This window comes from Myxine glutinosa, chromosome 8 (genome assembly GCF_964187855.1).
Source record: "Myxine glutinosa chromosome 8, kmMyxGlut1.1, whole genome shotgun sequence".
Classification (NCBI taxonomy): domain Eukaryota; kingdom Metazoa; phylum Chordata; class Myxini; order Myxiniformes; family Myxinidae; genus Myxine; species Myxine glutinosa.
This window is the reverse complement of record NC_136268.1, coordinates 151,403,050-151,425,252: the sequence shown is the minus strand read 5'-3', so window position 1 is coordinate 151,425,252 and position 22,203 is coordinate 151,403,050. Positions and strand designations below refer to the sequence as shown.

At 44.7% G+C, this 22,203-nt stretch overlaps 1 protein-coding gene across 4 annotated transcripts in view; it reads right to left on the bottom strand.

Annotated features, from left to right (window-relative positions):
• The window catches only part of HSD3B7 (hydroxy-delta-5-steroid dehydrogenase, 3 beta- and steroid delta-isomerase 7), a 66,386-nt gene that overhangs the window by 13,592 nt on the left and 30,591 nt on the right, over positions 1–22,203 (bottom strand). For all 4 annotated transcript variants that reach the window (XM_068125406.2, XM_068125405.2, XM_068125407.2 and 1 more), the window contains exons 3-5: positions 15,614–15,769; positions 10,575–10,683; positions 7,431–7,530 (exon numbers count right to left, since the gene is read on the bottom strand). In XM_068125406.2, the coding sequence (XP_067981507.2) occupies positions 7,431–7,530; positions 10,575–10,683; positions 15,614–15,769 (365 nt within the window). The remainder of the gene's footprint in view (positions 1–7,430; positions 7,531–10,574; positions 10,684–15,613; positions 15,770–22,203) is intronic.

The window sequence follows — 22,203 nt, the reverse complement described above, 5'->3', positions numbered from 1 at the left end:
AACGCTGGACAAAGAGTAAGATGTTCGTGAGAGGTAGGGGGGAGAAAAGAAAATCAAAGAAACAAGCAAATACTATGAAGGAAAGAACCCATATTCACAAAACACTGATGGGGGGGGGGAAGGAGCCTGGAGAGACCAGGCCGCACGAGGCGCACGAGGCGCGAACAAAAAAACGACTAATTACACACAAATTTGCAACAACTACAAAACCAAAACCAACCAGAAACACACAATAACACACACAACAAAATACCCAGCGGAAATTTGACAAAGAAACGAACGGGAAAACACTCAAACTTTGATGCCGTGGAGCGATCGAAGCAAGCCTCGTCGCTCGAGGGACCGGAAGTGCCGACTAATTACACCTACCTACTGAAGTGCCGTGATCATGATGTGCATATACTACATCACACACCTGGATGGCCTGCAGGAGGTGTGGGTGAAGAAGATGGATATCTACCTACCTGCTCATGCAATCGCCGAAGCCCTGGCAGTGAAGTATGATGTTGAAGCTGCAGATCTCACATCCATGCTCCTCAGCACCTACATACTGACTGGATGTGACACAGTGAGCTATCTCTACAGAAGAGGAAAAGGGCGCGCCGACAAAACTGCCCTTGATCACCTGGCAGACCTTCTGCCCCCGTGCAGATACGGTGACCCTGAAGAAAGCCTGGATGTTCAGGAAGATGTTGTGACAGCAGCTAGGCGATACATGGTGTCACTGTGCGAGAGGAGTGACGTCGGTGGTAATTTGGATGCACTGCGAGCCCATCTCTTTGGTAACATCAAAGGAGACATGCGTTGCCTTCCACCTACCGAAGATGCCTTCCAGTTACACCTTCGCCGAGGCCTGCATCAGTTGGCTGTATGCAAGCGAGCACACATGTTTCAGCCAACCTACCCTGCTGCCACTGACTTTGGCAGAGAGCTTGTCAATGGTAAGTTGGTGGCAACCATGATGCTGAAGGAGGCAAAACCTGCAGAATTCAAACGCACCAAATACTGTCACTGCAAGAAAAGCACGTGTGCCCGAGGATGCTCCTGTGCGAGAGCCAATGTGAAGTGTGTCATCGCATGTCTCTGCACCGGGGACCCCAACTAATGTTCAAGGATTGAACTCACACTCGAAGACAGTGACATGCATTACACATTATGAGTTATTTTGTTCAGTGCAATGTTAAGTTCATGTGATATTACAGACGTTGTTGTCAGTAATTTTTTATTTTGTTATGTTCAATTATTTTGTTCAGTTAAAGTTTAATTTCATTTTTTCTACATACTGGTCACTAATCTATCCAAATTCACCTGCGTAACGATCATTGTTTTGTCGGCTTGTCACCCTGTGTACATTTTGTTTAAAAAAATCATTTTGCTGTTTTGTATTTCTTGTGTTACAAGTATTTTCTTTGGGGGCACAGGGTTCTGTTAAAATAAAAAAGATGCCTTGGCCAAGATGTTAAATAAAGGACATAAACCACCATGATGCTAAATATACGGTATGTCTCTCGGATTTTTTAGCGTAAGGGTAATAAAATCACCACAGATCCATCGATTTTGGTTTGATTTTCAGAATGTTTACTGTGGAATGACTATAATGTTTGGTGAAAAGAATGACACATTGGCTGATGTCATAACTCAGGGCAAAGTTGATTACTAATGAAGGAAAGATGAAAATAATGAAAAAATGCCAAAAAAAATCGGGGGCGCTTTTGCATAAAAACGATTCTAAATCATTTGGAAAGGTTTTGTAAGTGTATTTCTCAACCTGATGTTGTCAACACGTGTGTTCTGTGTATCTGGGATGCATTTATTGACAGCCTACACAACCCACTGAGGATTTTAAGAAAAAAAACATTTTTCACATTTTTCGGTCAAAAAATAAAGGGCGCAGATACAAAAATGGCCACAAATTTTTTTCGCAAGGTTTTCGGCAGAGCAGACCTCTCATTCAGCAGACCTTGATGTCCAAATTAATAGAAAAAAGACAAACAAAAAGTATAGCATACCATGTCAGGTCCAACCCATTTTATTGAGCTTTTGAGCCTGTGGATCCCTGACTAATAAGATATGTGTTACAAGGAAAGGATGCGTTCCTGGAAATTTTTGGTCCCCGCTTCGACAAGTTTTTATAAACAATAAAAATTAATAACAACTACAGTATAAAAGGTATACGAAAGGTTTAAACAACAGGGTACATGGTACTCACTTCACTAGTGATGGTTGGTGAGGTGGTGGAGTGAGGTGCAGTCACAGGGAGACAGGGGAGGAAGGTGGTGGATTGTCCACCACCTTCTCCTCCTGTCTCTGCCTGCTGAGCTCTGGGTTGGCTTCAGTTTTGGTTCTTCTTGGTGTGAAAAAAAATCAAATCAAATGATTGTACCAACTGCGGGATATTGCCGGTATAAATAATTAGCTCAGGGGCACATGACGCTGGTTCATATCTTCAACCACATAAAAGCAGTCTCTCCATGTTTTCCATTACCTCACTGTGACTACAAACACCCCTCGAAGCACCAAGTGGTGTATCACACCGAGCCATGGCCTTGATCCTGTCCTGGTTCACCCTTATGGTCATTAGCGTAGTTGGGGGAATGCGAAGCACGTTCAGCTGCATCACACCATCTCACAATCTCCTACTTTGTCTGCAAGGTGACTGAAGTACGCTTCTTCTTTGTCAGCGCACCATTTCCTTCATTGGGTGACCGTTTTTCACTCATGATGTGGGCTTAAGAGTCCAAACAGCAAATAATGTGCACTACAGTACAATACACACGTTGAGCAACAAATATGGTGATGTGAGGGACTGATCTGCATCTACATCACTGCATCACTGCATCACTTCACTGCACTGTATCACTTCCACCTCAGTGATGCTCCGCCATGTGCCGCACAAAGTAGTTCCACATAAATGAAACACATGAAACAAGCCAAACTTTTGTGACATATAATCACACAAAAGGTAGAAATTGATCAATGGCGTTAAATTGAAATACCGTATAGCTGGACAACGTAAAGCAGGGATTCACTGTATTCGCCCCCACGATGCATTTCACTGTTCCTCTATCGGCCGCTTTTGGCCAAAGGGCTCCGTTTGATGGGCCAGAGGACCAGCCTCCCCCACCTGTCACATGGACGGCTTTCTTCCTTTTCTTTGGCAGAATGGATATGCAGCTTTCTCACCAAAACTTGTGCCTAAAAGGCCTGGCATTACCCCCAAAAAGGACAAAGTATTTACAAAGGTAAGAACATTAAATAGGGGTTTCAAGGTATGCCAGTTTTTAAAGAGTCCATGAAGTCTGTTCTAGTTCTCCCTATCCAGTCGCATCTACTTTCCCAATGCTGCCTATCAGGGTCCTGGCACTACAAGTGACTTCGGTGACAACAGGGCTTTCCAGCACCCAGTGCTCCCCATGGCCCAGGTGGCGTGTCCACCATGGGAGTCCTTGTGGCCTTTATGGCCAAACAAACATGCAATGGCCATGGCCCTCATGACCTTTCAAAGAAATGTCTTCTTGGCCTTTGTGGCTTAAACAATGGCACAATTGCAGTTGGCAACATTATATGGAAGGTGCTTGGCTAGACATGCTAGAGGCATGGCTGGACCAATGATGTGACAGGACAGGTGGTAACAGAGGCAGTGAACCGTAACAGGGTACCCCTCCATCTAAGGCCTACTCCACATGATCCACACCCCCAGCTTGTCTATTAACTTTTGAGGCAAATTTAAAGTTAAAGGGGAAAAATGTTTCGACCAAGTTAGGACAGAATAGGGATGCTTCCTCCTTCACACCATTGATGTGAGTCATCCCACCAACACCTTCGTGATCCCTCTCCACCGTCCTATTTCTACAGGCTGCTTCACTATCGACCTCAATGTCACCATGCATGTCCTGATCTCCTTCGAGGAGATAGATTCATCTAATGAGATTAGAGGCCTCGGTAGGGATACAGTAGTTTAGAGATAGAGTAGAGGGATTAGCGGGGCAGTAACGGTAGAATAGGTTAGGATCAAATCCGGCCGTCTCAACTGCTGCTGCCACCACGCACTCCTGCCACCATCAGAACATACGCCGGTTCACAACATCTGCTGGCTCACGACAATTTTTGCCACCTGTCCTGTGAGCCATGTTATCAGTCGACCCATGCCACGAGCCTGTTGGGGCATGCTATCTGACAGCCATGCACTTGCCATCTTCTGTTGCCACCTGCACTTGTGCCATTGCTCATGGGCCATAAAGGACGAAGACTTATCTTCAAGGCCACGATGACCATTGTTTGCTTGTTGGCCCATAAAGGCAAAGAAGACATTCTGTGCAATTTGCTTTGGGCCATAAAGGCCAAGAAGACTCCTGGAATAGAGAGGCCACCTGGGCCATGAAGAGCACTAGGTGCTGGGAGGCCCTGTGATAATCGAGGAGACTTGTAATGCCAGGACTCTGGGACCTGATTGGCAGTGTTGGTAGGGGAGATGCTACCGGGTGGGGAAGAGGGGTCAGAGCAGACTTCATGGACTCCAAGGAGAGAGAGAGAACAGGCCCTCCGAGCGCATCACACCCACCCAACAACATGTTAAATTGCATCCGAATGTGAAGTGAAAGTTATGTGCATTAGTGAGTGAATGCGTAGGGTTAGTGGAACAACGCATTGGACTAGGGATGAACTATTTTTGAATGATTGCATGGGGGGTTTTAGACTAGGGTGAGGAGTTGTACTTAATAATAAGTGGAGCCAGATCTCATGCTGCTGCCCCTTCTGGACATACTCAGAAGAGTCTGAAGAAGTAAGTTGGAGGTAGTGTTGTCGTCATAGCTTATAGTAGCTAACATTGTGTAGAATAGTCGTGGCCGAGATGGTGAAGGGCGAAATGCATTAGGCCAGCAAGTGGTGGCAATGATTATAAAAGCGCGGGCAGAGAGGAGCATGCAAAAGATGCCCGGAATGGATCTCTGGGGAAGCCTCATGGGGTCTGCACAAGCTGACGCTCTGAGCCACAACCCATCTGGCCAGCCACCTCACCCTCCTCCTCCTCCTCTTGCATCAGGGTGGAGCCAGATCATGGAGATCACCTTTCCTCCAACAAGAACGTGACTGGGTTGCTGCTCATCAAGGTCCAGTTGTTTTCATTTTTCTTGTCTTGTCCATCTCACGAAGTACAACTGGTCCCAATAAGGAATATACAAGGCATATACATACAGTCACGTGAAAAAGTAAGTACACCCCATGTAAAGTTTTGACTTTTTCAACATATTTCAACATACAGCTATTTGATCTTCATTTCAACACTATTGATAGATAAAGGTGATATAATATAAAAAATATCATGAAACATTTACATTTTGTAGTCCATTGTATAATTTAAATAAACATAAATGCAAATTTTGCATGTGGAAAAAGTAAGTACACCCCTACATTTATCACTACTTCAAATACCTAAAATTAGAATCCGGTGCACCAGCTCAGGTGCAAATGATTAGAACATCGTTAGAGAGGATCTTGGAGGAGCCTGTCTTATTTAAACCTCAGACATTTAGTTTGGTTTGCTATTTGTTGTTGAAGTGTGCAGCGTCACTGTGCCGAGATCAAAATACCTCTCTGAGGCCTTCAGAAAGAAAGTTGTAGATGCCGACGAGTCTGGGAATGGATTTAAAAAGATCTCCAAACAATTTGAAATCAATCATTCGACTGTCCTGAAGATCATCTACAAGTGGAGAAGATTCCAAACAACTGCCAACTTGTTCAGGCCAGGCCGCCCCAGCAAGTTCAGCACGAGAGCAGACCGCAAGATGCTGAAAGAAGTCTCTAAGAACCCCAGAATGTCATCACGGGACATACAGGTAGCTCTTGCCACTGTTGATGTCAAAGTGCACGAGTCTACCATTAGAAAGAGGCTGCACAAATTTGATCTACATGGGAGGTGTGCCAGGAGGAAACCTTTGCTGACCAAAAAGAATATCAGGGCAAGACTAAAGTTTGCCAATGAACACCTAGGTAAAGACCAGCACTTCTGCGACAATGTGCTCTGGACAGATGAGTCAAAGGTAGAGTTATTTGGCCACAGCACCAGAAGACATGTTTGGCAAAAACCAAAGACAGCATTTGACCACAAGAACCTGATACCAACTGTGAAGCATGGTGATGGAAATATTATGGTTTGGGGCAGCTTTGCTGCATCAGGGCTTGGGCTGCTCACCATCATAGAATCCACTATGAATTCTTCATTGTACCAGAGGGTGCTTGAGGATAATGTGAGGCCATCTGTCGGAAAGTTGAAGCTCAACCGACGGTGGACCTTGCAACATGACAATGACCCTAAACATACCAGGAAAATCCACCAAGGAATGGCTGAAAAGAAAGAAATGGAGGGTTCTGGAATGGCCAAGTCAAAGCCCGGATCTAAATCCCATCGAGATGTTGTGGGTGGATTTCAAACGAGCTGTGCATGCAAGAAACCCCTCAAACATCGCACAGCTGAAAGAATTCTGCACGGAGGAGTGGGCAAAAATTTCTCCCAGTCGATGTCAAAGACTGGTAGACAGTTATAAGAAACGCCTACTTGAGGTTGTTTCTGCCAAAGGGGGAAATACCACCTATTAGAGCCAAGGGTGTACTTACTTTTTCCACATGCGAAATTTGCATTTATGTTTATTTAAATTATACAATGGACTACAAAATGTATATGTTTCATGATATTTGTTATATTATATCACCTTTATCTGTCAATATTGTTGAAATGAAGATCAAATAGCTGTACGTTGAAATATGTTGAAAAAGTCAAAACTTTACATGGGGTGTACTTACTTTTTCACGTGACTGTATATAATTAAGGAGTATCCTGTTCGTCGTTCATTTCGTGGGCGTGTGTATTCGGTAATGGGTTAAGGAGGATTATCGCCATTCAATTTTATTTCCCTTTGTATTCCCACCCCATGTACCATATTTCATTATTATACCAAATTGGTCTCGGGGTGAATTTGAGTGGTTGTGATTGATATTGGAATTGGCATATCCGCTAATGGACTAATCTGGTAGGGGTGATTAGCACCCACCACAAGACCGTACTGTGCCCTCACCGCCTCCGCTCGGCTAATAGTTGGAATCAGGTGCACAATACCGATCAGCAGAATGCATCGACTAGACTAGCAAGGTTGTTCCACTTGGCATGGTATCATGGTGAATATACCCACAACCCGGCCCAAGGTGATCGAATCAGTCAGCCGTTGAAGCCACTTTGACATGGTTCGCCAAGATTGTTACCAGGCCACTGGAATGACCTCATGGCTGCAACAATATTGTTATTTCAGCATGGCTCTGTGCAGTGATGCACAATGTTTGTTTATTTTTTTTGAAGAAGTGCAGAAAGCAAAAAAAATAAAAATAATAATAATAATAATATTAATAATAATAATAACAGAGGTCAACTTACTAACCTGGGTCCCATTGGCCTCAAGTACAATCAGTTCTGCTCGGGCTTTGCTCATTGTGTATGGAAGAGAATGCATCGTGCGATACGACGTGTCTTCATTACCTCTATATACAGCGAGAGAAAAAAACAAGATTAAAAAGGATAAAATACTGTATGTATGTGTATATAGGATGGTCCAGAAACCCCGGGCAGATTTTAAAGAACGATACCTGCAACAAACAACTAAGTTTATTATTGTTCTTTGGTGCAAAACAAAACATGATTACTCGTTAAATCGTCTAATCAGTCTAATATACATGAAATAGATCAGTTCAAATGTTCAAACTGCGTTCCTTCATTGTCTTTGCACAGCTGTAGCCGTGAAACACTCTGACACACAGTTCTGCATGTTTCAGTCGTTAATGCAGCAGTCTCATTAAGGATGAATTGTTTCAAGTCTCTCAAGGTTGTAGGATTCCTCGCATACTTTGTGTTTGAGGAAACCCCAAAGAAAGAAATCACAGGGTGTTTTTAAATCACAAGATCGTGTTGGCCAATCCATTTGTCTGTAAAGTTCAAATCAAGGGTCTGGCGTACACTGGCAGCATAATGAGCAGGCGCACCATCATGCATGAACCACACTTGGCCATCAGAGTGGAAATCTTAAATTGAGTTAATCTTAAATTGTTAAATCTTAATTGAGGAAATCTTAAATCATCGAGTGGAATCCTGTTCTTAGCTCTTACACAAGCCTCGATCTTGTATACAAAAAACAAACAAACAAAAAAATGCTGCCCCAACATTAGAAGGTAATTTGCAGCATTCACATTTTCTTTGAAAAATATTGATCCAACAATGCCCCCAGAAGAAATGCCTGCCCAGATGGATACACAAGCTTGATACAGGACGTTGTGCTCAACAGTAAATCATGGGTTGTCTACTGCCCATATCACGCTGTTATGACAATTCACACAACCAGATAAAGTAAACATGGATTCATCTGACTACAAGATCATGTTCTGCAAACCACTGTCCATATCCATTAACCCAAGCAATGCCTCACATGCCTCACATGCCTCAACGCACCTGTCAAAATCATCCTCAGATAGTTGGTGAATTAATCTGGGTTTGTATGGTTTCACATTAACGTCTTTTAGTATTCTTCGAATCGATGATCGGCTTATGTTGGTGAAGTTTGATAAACGACGAGTTGATAATGGTGTGTTACTGTCGAGTTGTTGTTGAATGACCGCTCTGCTTTCCTCAGTTCGAACAGTACGAGGCCTACCTGGTGACTGTTTTGGAAGAATGCTGCCGGTTTCATCAAACTGCTTGTTTATTCTGCCGATGGTTCTTCCGTCAATTGCGTCGGTGCCACATTATTTGACAGGTTGTCTGTGAACTTCAGCCAAATTTCCAGATACAGAAGACAAGCGTACAGCGCGAATTTTCTGTCTCACGATATCCTCCGTCATATTAAGGCGTCTAATTCACAATGAACTGAACGAAAGCAAAGTGAACTGAACGAATGCAAACGTGTGTAGCACATTGAGCGAAGCTCACCCCGATCCATATCACGTGATGCACCTCACCCTGTTGCGCATCACGTGATGTCGGTGTGTGTTGAAGCGGTCACATCCATTTACGAGTAATCATGTTTTGTTTTGCACCAAAGAACAATAATAAACTTAGTTTGTTGCAGGTATCATTCTTCAAAATGTGCCCAGGGTTTCTGGACCACCCTGTATATGTGTGTGTCTGTATGTATATGAATGTATAAAAACACACACACACACACACACACACACACACACACACACACACACACACACACACACACACACACACACACACACACACACACACACACACACACACACACACACACACACGTGTGTAAAAATGGTGTGCAAATGTTTGGATTATTCCAATGATATTCATACTTGAGGCTAAATTCATCAAATTACCAGTGATGAGTCATATATACATGTTTTGTTATTGTAAATTAACAGCTTTTATAAATGCACACATGAAACAAACGCCTTTGGTAGGTACCATATTTTAGGCATACAATACTTTTCTTTCAATTTTCTTGAGTCATAAGTTGAATTGGCTAACTTTCTCATTTTTCTTTCCTTTGTTCATAGCTACGAGCACATCATCTGCAGGGTGATGGGTGATTGTGTCACACCCCTCTCCCCCCCCCCCCCCCCCCAACTGTCCCCCTCACCTTACAGCGACATATTTAACGCTTTCCGCTCCGCTATCATGCTATCGCTGATTTCATAGAAACCCACCATGGTCACCTGTCCAATTCACAGTTTTAAGAGAAAAATAGTCTGAAATAGTAAGGACCTGCCTAACCTCTGCAATAAAAGCGCTGCTTGAGAGAATGCCACATTTATTTGGCCGGTGTATAAACAGAATCCTGCCTCAATCGCTGAGGCCTATCTTTACAAGGCCCGTGACGCCATTCGGCTCAAAGTACTTTTAACTGTCTGTGGCTTTGGTCGTTTTACACTTAGCATGGCGATTGTGAATATGACGTCTGACTTCACATAGCAGTAATCACTAAACTTATGGCTGTAGTATAAAATTGTGGGTGAAGTCAGGCAAACTGTCCAACCAATGGGTGGAACCCGAACGCATGCTCGGACAGATGCACGCACGACCCATTTTACAATATAGAAGTTGATTTGGAGTACAAGAAGAAGCCAGATCAACTTACGGTAGTGAGCAAAACTCAAGTCAGTACAATAGAGGTAATTTCTCCCGATCAGACACAATCAGGCAACTTGCATTTACATATAGAGATATAGATAGATAGGAGAGAGATAGATATAACAAGACCCAATCACATCTCACTCATAATTGGAGGTAATAACCAATCAGCTATAATTTAATCAATTACCTCTGGTGGCTAGGATTTCTATAAATTAACCCGCATGCTCTTCCAGCCAAATAAAACTATGTAAAGCAACCAAGAAAAGCTACACAACGAAACACTTTGCTGTTTTAAACCCTACATGGGTTCTTCTATAGCTGCAGACATTCACGAGTAGCATATACATGAGAATCTAAATACTACAAGCCCCCCTCAGCCAGTTGCATCACTTGTTTGTTTTTGGTCATCAGTGAAAGCATAGACAGAAACACGCTCCAGACATACCGAATGAATGGATCGCCCAGGATGTTCGGCCCAACCACCTCCATTGTGCTTGTGTAGATCAGACACGGAACATTCTCTAATCGACAAGCTTCCACAACATTCTTCGTACCTGATTAGCATCGCAATGATATTAGAACACAGTCATTATGAATGTTGTCCTTGATGTAATAAACCTGCTATTTAACATTCATTTGACATGGTGATCATGATTATAATCCCAGCATTCTCAATTAAGAATTTGAGGTTAAAAAAAAAGAAGACAATTTCATCCTATGCCTTCCCTTTCTAAAGAACAGTTTTATCGAGTTCAACACATCCAGAACCTCATTTGGAATGGTAGGGATAAGGGTGTTCCCGATAAATGATACTTCCAATTAATGGATATCGTTAACGGATAAATAAATATTTTTACCTGCGACATGGAGCTCTGCATGGTTGTTGTTGTGGTTCTTGCATGGTTGACATGTTGTTGCATGGTTATTGTGGTTTGTCGCATGGTTGTTGTTGCATGGTTGTGGTCTGCATGGTTGTGGTCTGCATGGTTGTTGCATTGTTGACATGTTGCAGGTCCACAAGAGCTCTGCATGGTTGTTGTTGTGGTTCTTGTTGAAGTCGATTTTTGAAATGTGCACCCATTGGTCAGATAGTTGCTGGACCCCACCCACATTTGTCACTTGACTCCACCCACCTGGGGAGTATCCAATATCCAGATATACAAAGTTGGCCCCAATATACCGAGATTAAATAATATGGCCGCCATCTTGGTTTTCTGGTGGACCGAAGACATCAGGCCTGTAAGCCTCTGCTGATTATACACTGCCCAGGTTTGTTGCATCAGATTTTCATTAGCTTTGTTTGGGTCAAGTGTTACTCATCAAATAAAAATTATTAGTAAGGTTTAATCAAAACCATCAGCACACACAGTACGTCATGCAATTTTAATATACAAATAGTGTTACGTAACTTTTGAACAGCCCCATATTGGGGTTAAACAATCCATGACCGTGTGATGAATCAGCTCGTTCTGACATAACAGTGGGTAGGGTGACATGGATGAGAAGTATCAAGTTAATTTTTAAATAGCGCATTAAATGTGTGTTTCCCAGTCGGTTCGTTAACGGATTTTGTCGCAGTTTGTGACCACAGTGCGGTCATTCTTGTTTTTAAATGGATGCCATTGTTATAAAGTCCAATTCTTCCTCCCAATAACGATCAAGAAGTGCAGGTATTATACACGTACATTCTATAAAACAAAAATCAAATAAATACGCTGTACTATCATAGTAGTATTCCATATGTAAGAATGGCATGGGAAAAATGGCTGTCCATTCAAATGGGTACAAAATGATATGCTTAAAAACACTATCGAGTGAAGTCGTAAGCTTATACAAGCTATACTTTTGTTCCCCCCCCCCCCCCCCCCCCCCTCAAACATTCTCATAACAAAGAAAGAAAAAGACGCCAGAATACATCGCTAAAGTACCAGGTCAAGAGATTGCAAAATTGCTGATAAATGTCATCCTGCCGAGCACAATAATGGCTGAAGCAATTACAATGATTCCAATGGAAGTAAGCAACAATCTCTCTTGGTTGGGTATTGCACACATTCCATAACAAAAAAAATTTGAATCAGATTTTGAAGGGTGGGGTCCAACAGTAGTGCCAACTTCTGCCCTGACTTGCCCACAATACTCCTCCATTTCCCCCCCCCCCCCCCCATCCTCAGCCAACTCTCTCTACCCTCCAACCACCCCAACCTTATTGATATCACTCTACAGTGCAAAAAGTTGACGTCGCAGAAGTTGTGTACTCACCCTCACATTCCGTGTACTACTTGGCCAAGGTAATCCTTACTCTACATTTAAAAAAAAAAAAAATTATATATATATGGCTTCAGCCATTATTGTGCTAGGCAGGATGAAATTAATCAACAATTCTGTGGATGAACAAATCAGCAATTTTGCAATCTCTCGACCTGGTACACATATATATATAAACAAGTAGAGATACATTCAAAGTACACCACCCCCACGCCAAATAAATAAATATCATATCCTCCAGCACGCGACATTGCCGGGGCGCCTTAGGTGCCCGGCAATGCTACCGTGCAGCACATGTAGACAGAATTGGGAGGAAGAGATGTACAATAATTGATTAATTGCACAAATAAAAAAAAAAAAAATCATAAAATAATTAATTTCTTAATAATTTGGCTCATGGCATACCTAAAATTAGGGGCCCTGAACATAAAAAGTGCTATTGTTCAACAATGGTAAAACATATATGTACACATAGAAATATAAAACTTCTTCTAGGTTTGCAGCCAGACAACTAAGCACCAGTTGATGTGTTTGTAGCAGCCATGTAATTGTTCCGCTCTGAGCATGGGAGGTCGGTGGTTCGAAACCTGTCCGTCCAAGTCACACAAAAGACTTGGTACTACAAATGGTACATGCTGCTTCCTTCTTTGACACTCAGCATATAAAAGGATAGAGAACGGACAAACTATGCTGGGAAGGCAATGGCAAACCACCTAGTATAACCAATGCCAAGAAACTACTTTGGCAGCACCGACACCCTGTAAAGTATGGAACATCAAAACAAATCAATGTACCTGTCAGGAGTGTGTTTTTTCATTTTCACTAAATTTCATAATCGTGCAGTAACCATTGTTAGCACCATGTGATATACACACAAAATCATCGTCAGAGATGTGCTCACACATTATATTTACAGTTCACTTCACTGACATTTCTGGCTCAATGACCTTAGTTAAAATAACTTAGCATTTGGCCCTTTTAGTAATGTTCATGTAGAAATGCACAATTAAAATTGTATGGGAACATCTACAATATGATAAAACAATAAGATAAAAGATCAAATGAAATGATGAATCTTGAATTCCATCAAGTTCACTTTGGTGCAGGTAATTCAAAATCTTTGAAAGAAAATCAGACTACTGTATATACCTGTAAATTTGAGGAGTCATTATTACTTTTTTAATGAAAAAAAAGAAGAAGATTATCCTCCTCTTAACCTACAAAGCCCTCCATAACCTGGCCCCATCCTACCTGGCTGACCTCCTCTCCAGACACACTCCCACCCGCAACCTCCGCTCTGCTGGTACCAACCTCCTGACCCCCCCCCCCCCCCCATCCGGACCACATTCAGATCCTGGGGGGACAGGGCCTTCTCCATCGCTGCTCCCACCCTCTGGAACTCACTACCTCACACCATCAGAGACTCCTCCTCACTCACCACATTCAAAACATCACTCAAGACCCACATTTTGTTCATATTTTGTTCACACTCCCTTCAATCCCTCTCCTCCCTCCAGGTCTTTAAAACAGCTGTTCACCACCATCTCTTATCTTCCCCCATCCAAAACCTTGATCTTTTCTACCCCCACTAATTCACCCCAGATCCACCTTGTTTGAAATTCCAACTTATTTCCTGGAAATCCTGGCAGTGTCCATATGTTTATACCTCTCCCACCCCCCCCTTCACATGCCTCCCCCCCAAAGCCCTCTCCCTCCCACAGATCTCTCGATGTCTCCATGTCTCTCGGTCCCTGCTCTCAAATGTTGTGTTTGTGTCCTTCCCCCTCTCTCCCCATCTTGTCTACCGCTCCCGATGTTATTTGTTTTATGTGTCTGTTTGTCTTTCTGTGTGATTAATGTTCGCTCTTTCACGAGCCTCGATCTTGTATACAAAAAAAAAAAAAAAAAAAAAAAAAAAAAAGACCCACCTGTTCAGCACTGCATTCAACATTCAACCCACAGCATTTAACCCCTGACTATCACTTCTCCTTCTCCCTCCTTTTGCTTTAAATATTTCCCTATTGATTCTTGTCTTTTTGCAATTGTTGTTTTCATGTTTTGTTATGCATTATGTTTTGCACTCTGTCAAAGCACCTTTGGGCTTCATGAAAAGCGCTATACAAAATAAATGAATTATTATTATTATTATTATACCTCACGTACCGTTTTGTGAGCATGTAGCCATGAAATAATAAATAATGCACTGAATCTAATTTACCATCAAATAATCCGATGTGAGATTGTTCATCTGTATAATGAACACTGAATTCCCCTCTTTTCCCAAGATGACTTCCCAAAGCACACAAGATCGAATATATATGAGACAACGTTATGCACAACCGCTTGTACAGAGAGCGAGATGACAATGACCCCTGAACCAAAACTCCAAGATTTTTCATGCTAGCTTGCAAAAACTGCCCCAGGTTCTCCTGGAAAATATGAAAGGTATTCCGCATGATCAGATTCCAAATGATTCTCTCCCACTTTGCAACAACTTTGTTTTGCCGCAAAAGTAAGTCGCGAGTGAGGTAATTGACACGGCAGCCATATTTAGCGATGCTTTAACACGCAAAGCGCATTTCGTCAAAGCGATCATGCTTCCGGGTTGTTTTGTTTAGATCCAGTCGAGCGTTGTCATGCCAACATGACGTCACACTATGGTGCTCAATACCTGACAGCCTGTCGAATGTCATTTACGCATGTGCAGAGTGACGATCTCTGCCGTAAACGTTGCCGTCTCCTGTAAAGTCTGTCGTGGATTGCAAGGTACAACAAAATGCGTAATCTATGAAGGAAGAGGGCCCGGAACGGTCTGCTAAAGCTTTCACTGAAGTTCACGGGGGGGGGGGGGGGGGGGGGGTCATACCGGTTATTAAAAAGAGCATTATAAATCTCCTCCTCCCCCCACCCCCCTTCCTCCTCTCCCTCCCTCCAAATTTCCAGTGTTTCCTTTAGAGAGTTTCCTTCTGTATCATTTCTGTCCATCCTCCCCTACCACTCATTCCTCCCCACATCCCTGGTTTGTTCATCTCCATCTATTTTGTCCTTCGGCCCTGCTGTTGGCATTTCCCTCCCCTCTTTCTCAACTTAATCATGAGAGATTCCAATAATCTTCAATGTTTGCTTTAATTGAATTTCATACCAATGTCAAATCTTGTGGATATTTGTGAGGATATATGTGTGATATCCATAACTAGTGCCAGGATCTTGACATCATACCTATGACATTAGTGCTGTGCAGGGCAGTGGATGGATATTTTCCCCAAACATCCACCAGACTGGCAGCATGCAGTACGACGGTGGCATCACGCAAAGCATCTCGTAACACCGGCATGTCCCTGACGTCCCCTTGCACACAGGAAACCTTCACTGAAGCTGAGAGTATAAGCACAAAAATAAAAACATCAAGAGATAATTGCTTTGAAATACATGTCCCCTACATGTTATGACCAAAAAGGGCATAACTCCGTGAAAAATTGGTTAAATGCCCCGAAACTCAACCATGTTCTGTAATTTATCATAATAAAGCCATGTACAAAGTGTTACGGATTCGTCCCTTCCGCCGTTGTCGTTTTCATCCACTGTAAGCATTTTTGGTTCCATGTACTATTATTGTTATCGTTTAAGTGAAATGGAGATAACTGTTTGCATAAGGTAAAAAAATTAGTGTTTTAAAAGAAACCGGAAACTGGATCGAGAGAAACCGGAAGAAGAGGAGGAGGAAGCAAAAAGCGGAGCAAGAGAGGTCGGGAAGAAGAAGCCGAGCTGCTTTGAGGTCTTGAGTCGACGCTGGCGAACGTGGGTCACGAGCGAACTTTGGTTTTCCCGGAAAGGGATTCCTGCGACAGAGTTGTGATCGCTGTGAGAGATAAACCTGCGTGACGGGTTTTGCGGTCGATTCCGAAGAGAATCGTTGTTGGAGAGCAGGTATGCCTCCATTACGGGCCCGCCCGCCATTTCACCTCGCTCCCGCCATTTCGCATCGCTCCAGCCTTCTCACCTCGCTACAGCCACTTCACCGCACCCAGCCGTTAGCCTGGTTTGCGTGTGTAATGTGGATTTCGAGTGGGAATTTGCGGTCCTCCGTTTGGGAGCCGTTGAACGTTCATACCCGAAGGTGTGATTTCCCAGTCGCCTTTTGGGTGCACCTTTGCGCCTCTTTGGCAGCGTTGACTGTCAGCCGACTTGGATTCTGGTCTCAATACGACCTTTTTCTTGCGATCACCGGAGCGTGGATCGACTTTGGCTTGGTGCCGGGACAGAGACTTTGGGGAATGTTCTTTTTGCTCACTTGGAGCACAGTGAGTTATTGAGTAAGAAACTGATGGCACCATCATAGGAATTATATGGTATTTTGGTTGTGCAATTGAAAGTATATTGTACTTGTGGTGTTATTCTTGTGTGACATTTATACAATACTTGTTTTTTTGGTAACAATTGGTTGGTGTGGTTTCACCATTGGTCATTGACACACATAATAACACATCTTTCTGCCGTGACTCCTTTCGGGGCTCGGAGGTACACCGTGACCGGGGTTTGGGGAGGAGCACGTAACAAAAGGTTCAGCTGAATATGTTAAAAGGTATGGGGACTCATACATGGGGATGGACAGTCGAGAGCAAACCTCTAGTCCCCCTCCGATTAAAACAAGTCAGGGGACTAAAAATGATAATTCATTGTTTAAACATAATTCAATGTTAAAAAGAAAACAAAATTATTTTAAGATTTAAATTATCAACAAGGAAAGTCAGACTATGTAACACAAATATACACTTCTGCATCTGTATCGATTGCCATCCATATAGGTGTAAACCTGTACAGTCCATTCTAACGAGAGTGATACATCGAGGGAGCCATACAAAAGTGTAGTACTTGGGTGTGAGATTTGGGTAGCGTGCAGCGTTTCAGGCGACACGACAAGATTTCAGACAATACTGTCACAAGAAGCCAGGTAACATGCAGCCTTTCAGGACACACCTTAAGATTCCAGACTATACTGTCACAAGAAGCCAGGTAGTGTGCAGCCTTTCAGGACACACCTCAATATTCCAGACTATACTGCCACAAGAAGCCACCTGGGTTTTAGTGCCACTTGTTTTTGAGGTTTGGTAATGACTACCACCAATATGGTCAAAGATAAATGTCAAAGGGGACCATTCACTTGTGCCAATTCTGTTTCTTCAATGGCTGCCGCTGCTTTACCTGTACATCTGTCCAGTAGTCATCTTTATCATCTTGTTCTGTGGCCACTACTAAGTTTCTCCTTCCGCAATTATTGAATGGCAATGTCGTGAACTTTTTTTTTTCTTGCTCTTGCACTTCAATATATTTATTCGTAAAACTTCTTCAGAGGGAAGCCTCATTTTTTTGCAGGTGAGGTCTGTGCATCTGCCAGTGGTTGTAATCTCCTCAATTGGCCATAAAAAAAAAAGCAACAGGAGGCCTTCTCATTTGATTTCAGGTCATATTTTAAATGCTCGAACCAGACTAGTTTTATTTTTCTGAATGGTTTAGAGTTTTTAGATCAAAGCCATTGGGTATTTCAGCAAGCAATGCCGTATTTTCTTGTTCATTTCTGAGTAATGTATCATGTCGCAGTTCTTGTTTTTACTTAAAGCTTGATATAATGGGCAGATAATAGGCCCACATTATGTCATAATCATCATTCGTTCTTTCTGGGTGATGTAAACACAACACGTCATGGAATGACTTAATTGAAATTTTTGCACATTGACCAATGTATTGTTACGGTTTTTAGAACCGGCACTTGTAAATAATAATCCATTGTAAATAATTCCCTGTGAATATTCCCATCTTCCAAAGGTTAAAGGTCGCACCCTAATTAGTCCATATACAACACGTAGGGTACCATAGGAACTCTAGTTATTTCATTAGTATGTGTTTCAGGTAAGGCTCTGTTTCCAATAGTTTGACTCTGCGTTGCATTAATTAAATAAGTTAGGTCCTTCAATCCCGTGCATTTTGATCTCTCTCTCTCCAAGCTACTCCATCATGCACACCTACAGGCAGGGTTGATTTCTCTCTCTCCCAGCTACTCCATCATGCGCACCTAGAGGTGGGGTTTGTCTCTCTCTCTCTCTCTCCAAGCTACTCCATCATGCGCCCCTACAGGCGGGGGTTGTCTCTCTCTTGCTATTACGCGCCTTAGCGCTTGCTTGCTAGCAGCGTTCGCTGCATCAAACACCATTGCGCACGCGGTCAGGCTGGCGGAGAAGGGCGGAGCGCGGGGAGGAGGCTTGGCCCCCCCGTCGACTCATCATCAAAGGTGGAGCCAGCGAGCCCTCGCCGACCAACCAGGGCTGAGGTAAGCTCGCTAGTGGGCGTAGCCCTATGAAGGCGGCTTAATTTCAACGCGCGACATATAAGCGCGAGCGCGAAGCCTTATTACGAACTGCGCGGGGGGAGCTCGAGATAAGAGATACGAGAGAGATACGGAGAGATCCGCCAAGAGTACGAGCTGTGCCGGGAGCGACCAACTGTATCGGACTGCGCCGGGGACTTCTGTTGAACTGCAGCATGTTATGAACGTTGAGAGAGAAAGCCGAATACCTTCCCCAATATATGAACCCCGCTAAGTAAGGTCCGCTCGCGTGCAACAATATACGAGCAGCGCTACCTGCCGGGTTTCGCCGCGGAGCTGGAGTGTGGATCGGAACCGGAGCGTGGACCGGGGTGGAGCGTGGATCGGAGCCGGGGCCCACGCCGTCCTGCTTGGACCTTCCTTCCCTGCCACCATTACTCCTTTCGTGCAAGTCTGTTTGTGTTGTCCTGGGTGTGCTAATTAAGACTGTATAAGGTTGCCCTGTGTCTGCTTCTTCCTCTTCTTGTGCATTCCCTTCTTTCGTTTCCTCTTCTAATTGTACAAATTGTTAATAAATTGCCCTGTTCTTTGTTTTCTCCTTATTCGATCGTCTTCGTCTTTTCTCTCCATTGAGTACCTGTGGCACGATTCGGAACCGCTTTAATCGGGTTTAGTCCTTTGGTTAATGGCTCGGGCTTCGGATTGCTAACCGCTCGGCAAATTCCATCTTGTCCGCGGTCCGAGCAGGAGTTATCTCCCTGCTTCACGGCCAGGGGTAGCACTCAGGTATTTGGGACTTCATTGACCAATCACCCTGGCTACTCCCGACCGGAAGGAGCGTTATAACTTCTCGGGTTGGGGGAACGGCCAGCTTAAAAGACAAGGGGATTAACCCCCCCTTGGTAACGGGAGTGCCGTACCCTGAATCCGCAACAATTGGTGTCCGGGAGTGGGATTGAACCCGAACCAAATTTTGATATCATCTGAAAAATTGTCAAAATTACAAGCGGCCGAAATTCATATAACATCTAAATGAATAGCCGTGCCATGGATAGTCAAGGCGATTGGGTGCCGGTGGAGGAGAATGAGGGGGTAAAGGAAGGGTTTGAGGCCACCCAGGACCCCAGGGAACAATTGGGAGAAATGGAGGAGGAAAATAATGAAGGTGCGGTAGAGGGGGCTGCAGGCGCACAAAATGGCGGCGCCTCGCACCACGTGGCGGCGAGTGCCGAGCCCACGGGGCCAGGGGACTTCCAATTGTTTATGATACAAATGAGGGCCTATATGGTAGAATCGGGGAGTAAGATGGATGCAATGAGGGAAGAAGTAAGGGGCAACACCAATAACTTAGAAAGCAAATTTGGGGGATTAGAAAGCCAAATTGGGGGCCTAGAAGTCAGATTGGTAGGATTAGAGGGCAAAGTAGGGGACCAATTGCAGGACATAAATGGCCCAGCCCGGGAAGTAAATGAGGGGCTAGCGAGGGGGCAAGCCCGCTGAGACGAGGGAAGTTGAGAGGGAGGTTGACCGCAGGTTGAGCGAGGAGGTCGCATTTGTGTGCGACGAGGTAACGCGGCTAGAGGAGAGCGGGAGAAGCGAGTTGGAGCAAGGCACAGCCGGGTGGACCGGGGTAGAAATCGTGACCCGGGGTATGGGAAAGGCGACGACCGCTGAAGTAGACAATAACATTTTATTAGAGCCAGTGGTCGTCGAGGAAAAAGAAATTAAAACCGAACCAATAGTGGAAATTGGGGCGGAAGAGACTGACTTAGCAAAGCACTCGCGGGAGAAAGAATTTGGAATATGTGCAAAGTCCGTGCTCGCATCCTGATGCCGTACTTGCTAATCCTTATGAAGATTTGCAGGTGCGTGTGGAGAGGAGGATCCCAAAGGTGAGCCGGGCTGTATATGGTGCAAAAAGATTTTGCAGGAGAGTGTTTGGCACGAAAAGAATTTTCGCGTGCTTGGGATCCCAGCGTACCGCGGGCGTTTGTGGGAGGTCCGTGGTGCGCTGTGTAAGTGGAAATGGCGCGCGTGTGCGAATGGCGCCAGAGCGCGAGTGTGTTACCGAGTGCGAGGAAGAGTGCACGACAGAGTGTGGGAGTGAAACCGGGAGCGAGGGAGAAGGCACAAGGGAGTGTATGTGTGAGGGTGAGAGTGACAGGAAGAGTGAGTTGGTTGTGGCGAGTGTGCGAGAATGCACACCTGAGTTGGTTGTGGCGAGTGTGCGAGAATGCACACCTGAGTTGGTTGTGGCGAGTGTACAGGAGTGCACACCGGAGCGCGTGATTGGGTGTGCAGAAGAGTGCACACCCATGGTTGTTACAGAGGATGTAACCGAGGAGTGGGCGTGAGGAGGTGTGTTAATGAAGTGTGTCAACGACGAGTGGGTGCCAAGGTGTGCGAGGAGGTGTGTGGTGGTCAGGTGTGTAACAAAGTCTGTGAGCGGAATGAGTGTGCCTGGGTGGTGTTCACGGAGAGAGAGTGCGGTGACGAAATGTGCGGAGTGTATGGAGACTCCTGGATGTGCGAGTAAGAAAAGGAACGCGTGGTGTGGGAATCGAGCATCGACGTTGACCGGGGCAGCGGTTAGGCCGACGTTTAGCCAACGCGAGCTCTCGGTGCACGGTGTTCTTTGTGTGCTGCAGGAGCTGGCCGGGATCGTGGCCGCGTCGCTCCTGCATGGGGCGCCGTGCACGATTCGGGCTGGGGCCCGCCCTGTATGGTCGGTCCCGCGTCGTTCAGGCGATCAGCGCGATTCCGGGGGAGAAAGGTCGGACCTGCGCCCCCTGGCGGAGGCGGTGTTCCGACCAGGTGAGGTTGGGTCATCGGGCCGGAGACCGCAAGGCTCCGCGCCGAGGTGGACCTTGGAATCTCGGACCGAGTATGCCTCCTCCCCAGAATCGATGCCAGATGGACCCAACCTACAGGAGACCAACCATCCGCACAGATAGCCGGCTTTTCGAAGTCGAGCTATGAAAAGGCATTCCCACCATGAGAGGCTCATAGTTTAATGGACATTTGGTAGTGATAGGGAAATTGAAGGCAAATGGTATATGGTGTAGAGGGATGGTAAATCTACCATCCCTCCCATCAGTACTTTGGGGGCAGAGGAGCTATAGGTTTATGGGGATTGGCTGTACAAACTAGCCCGGGAGGGTTAGGTTAATGAATAGGAATCTAGAGATGACTAAAGGCAACTGTAGATTTAAGTAGCGAGATTATACCGGTAGAGGGGACGTAGAGAGATTAGTTTGGTTGATAATGACATGGGATGTGCAATCGTATAAGGGGTGACAGGGAAGCACGAGTAATAGAAGGGCAGTAGTTAGATTAGATGATGCTATGTGTTTGGAGTGAGTGCTGAAATGAGGAATTGGGATGGAAGTTCTTTGTGGTGGGCATGATGAATGGCATTGTATTGAGTGAATGGCTTGCAAGGTGTGCAAGTGAAATGCAGGTGTATGGAGAATGGTTGTGTGGAATC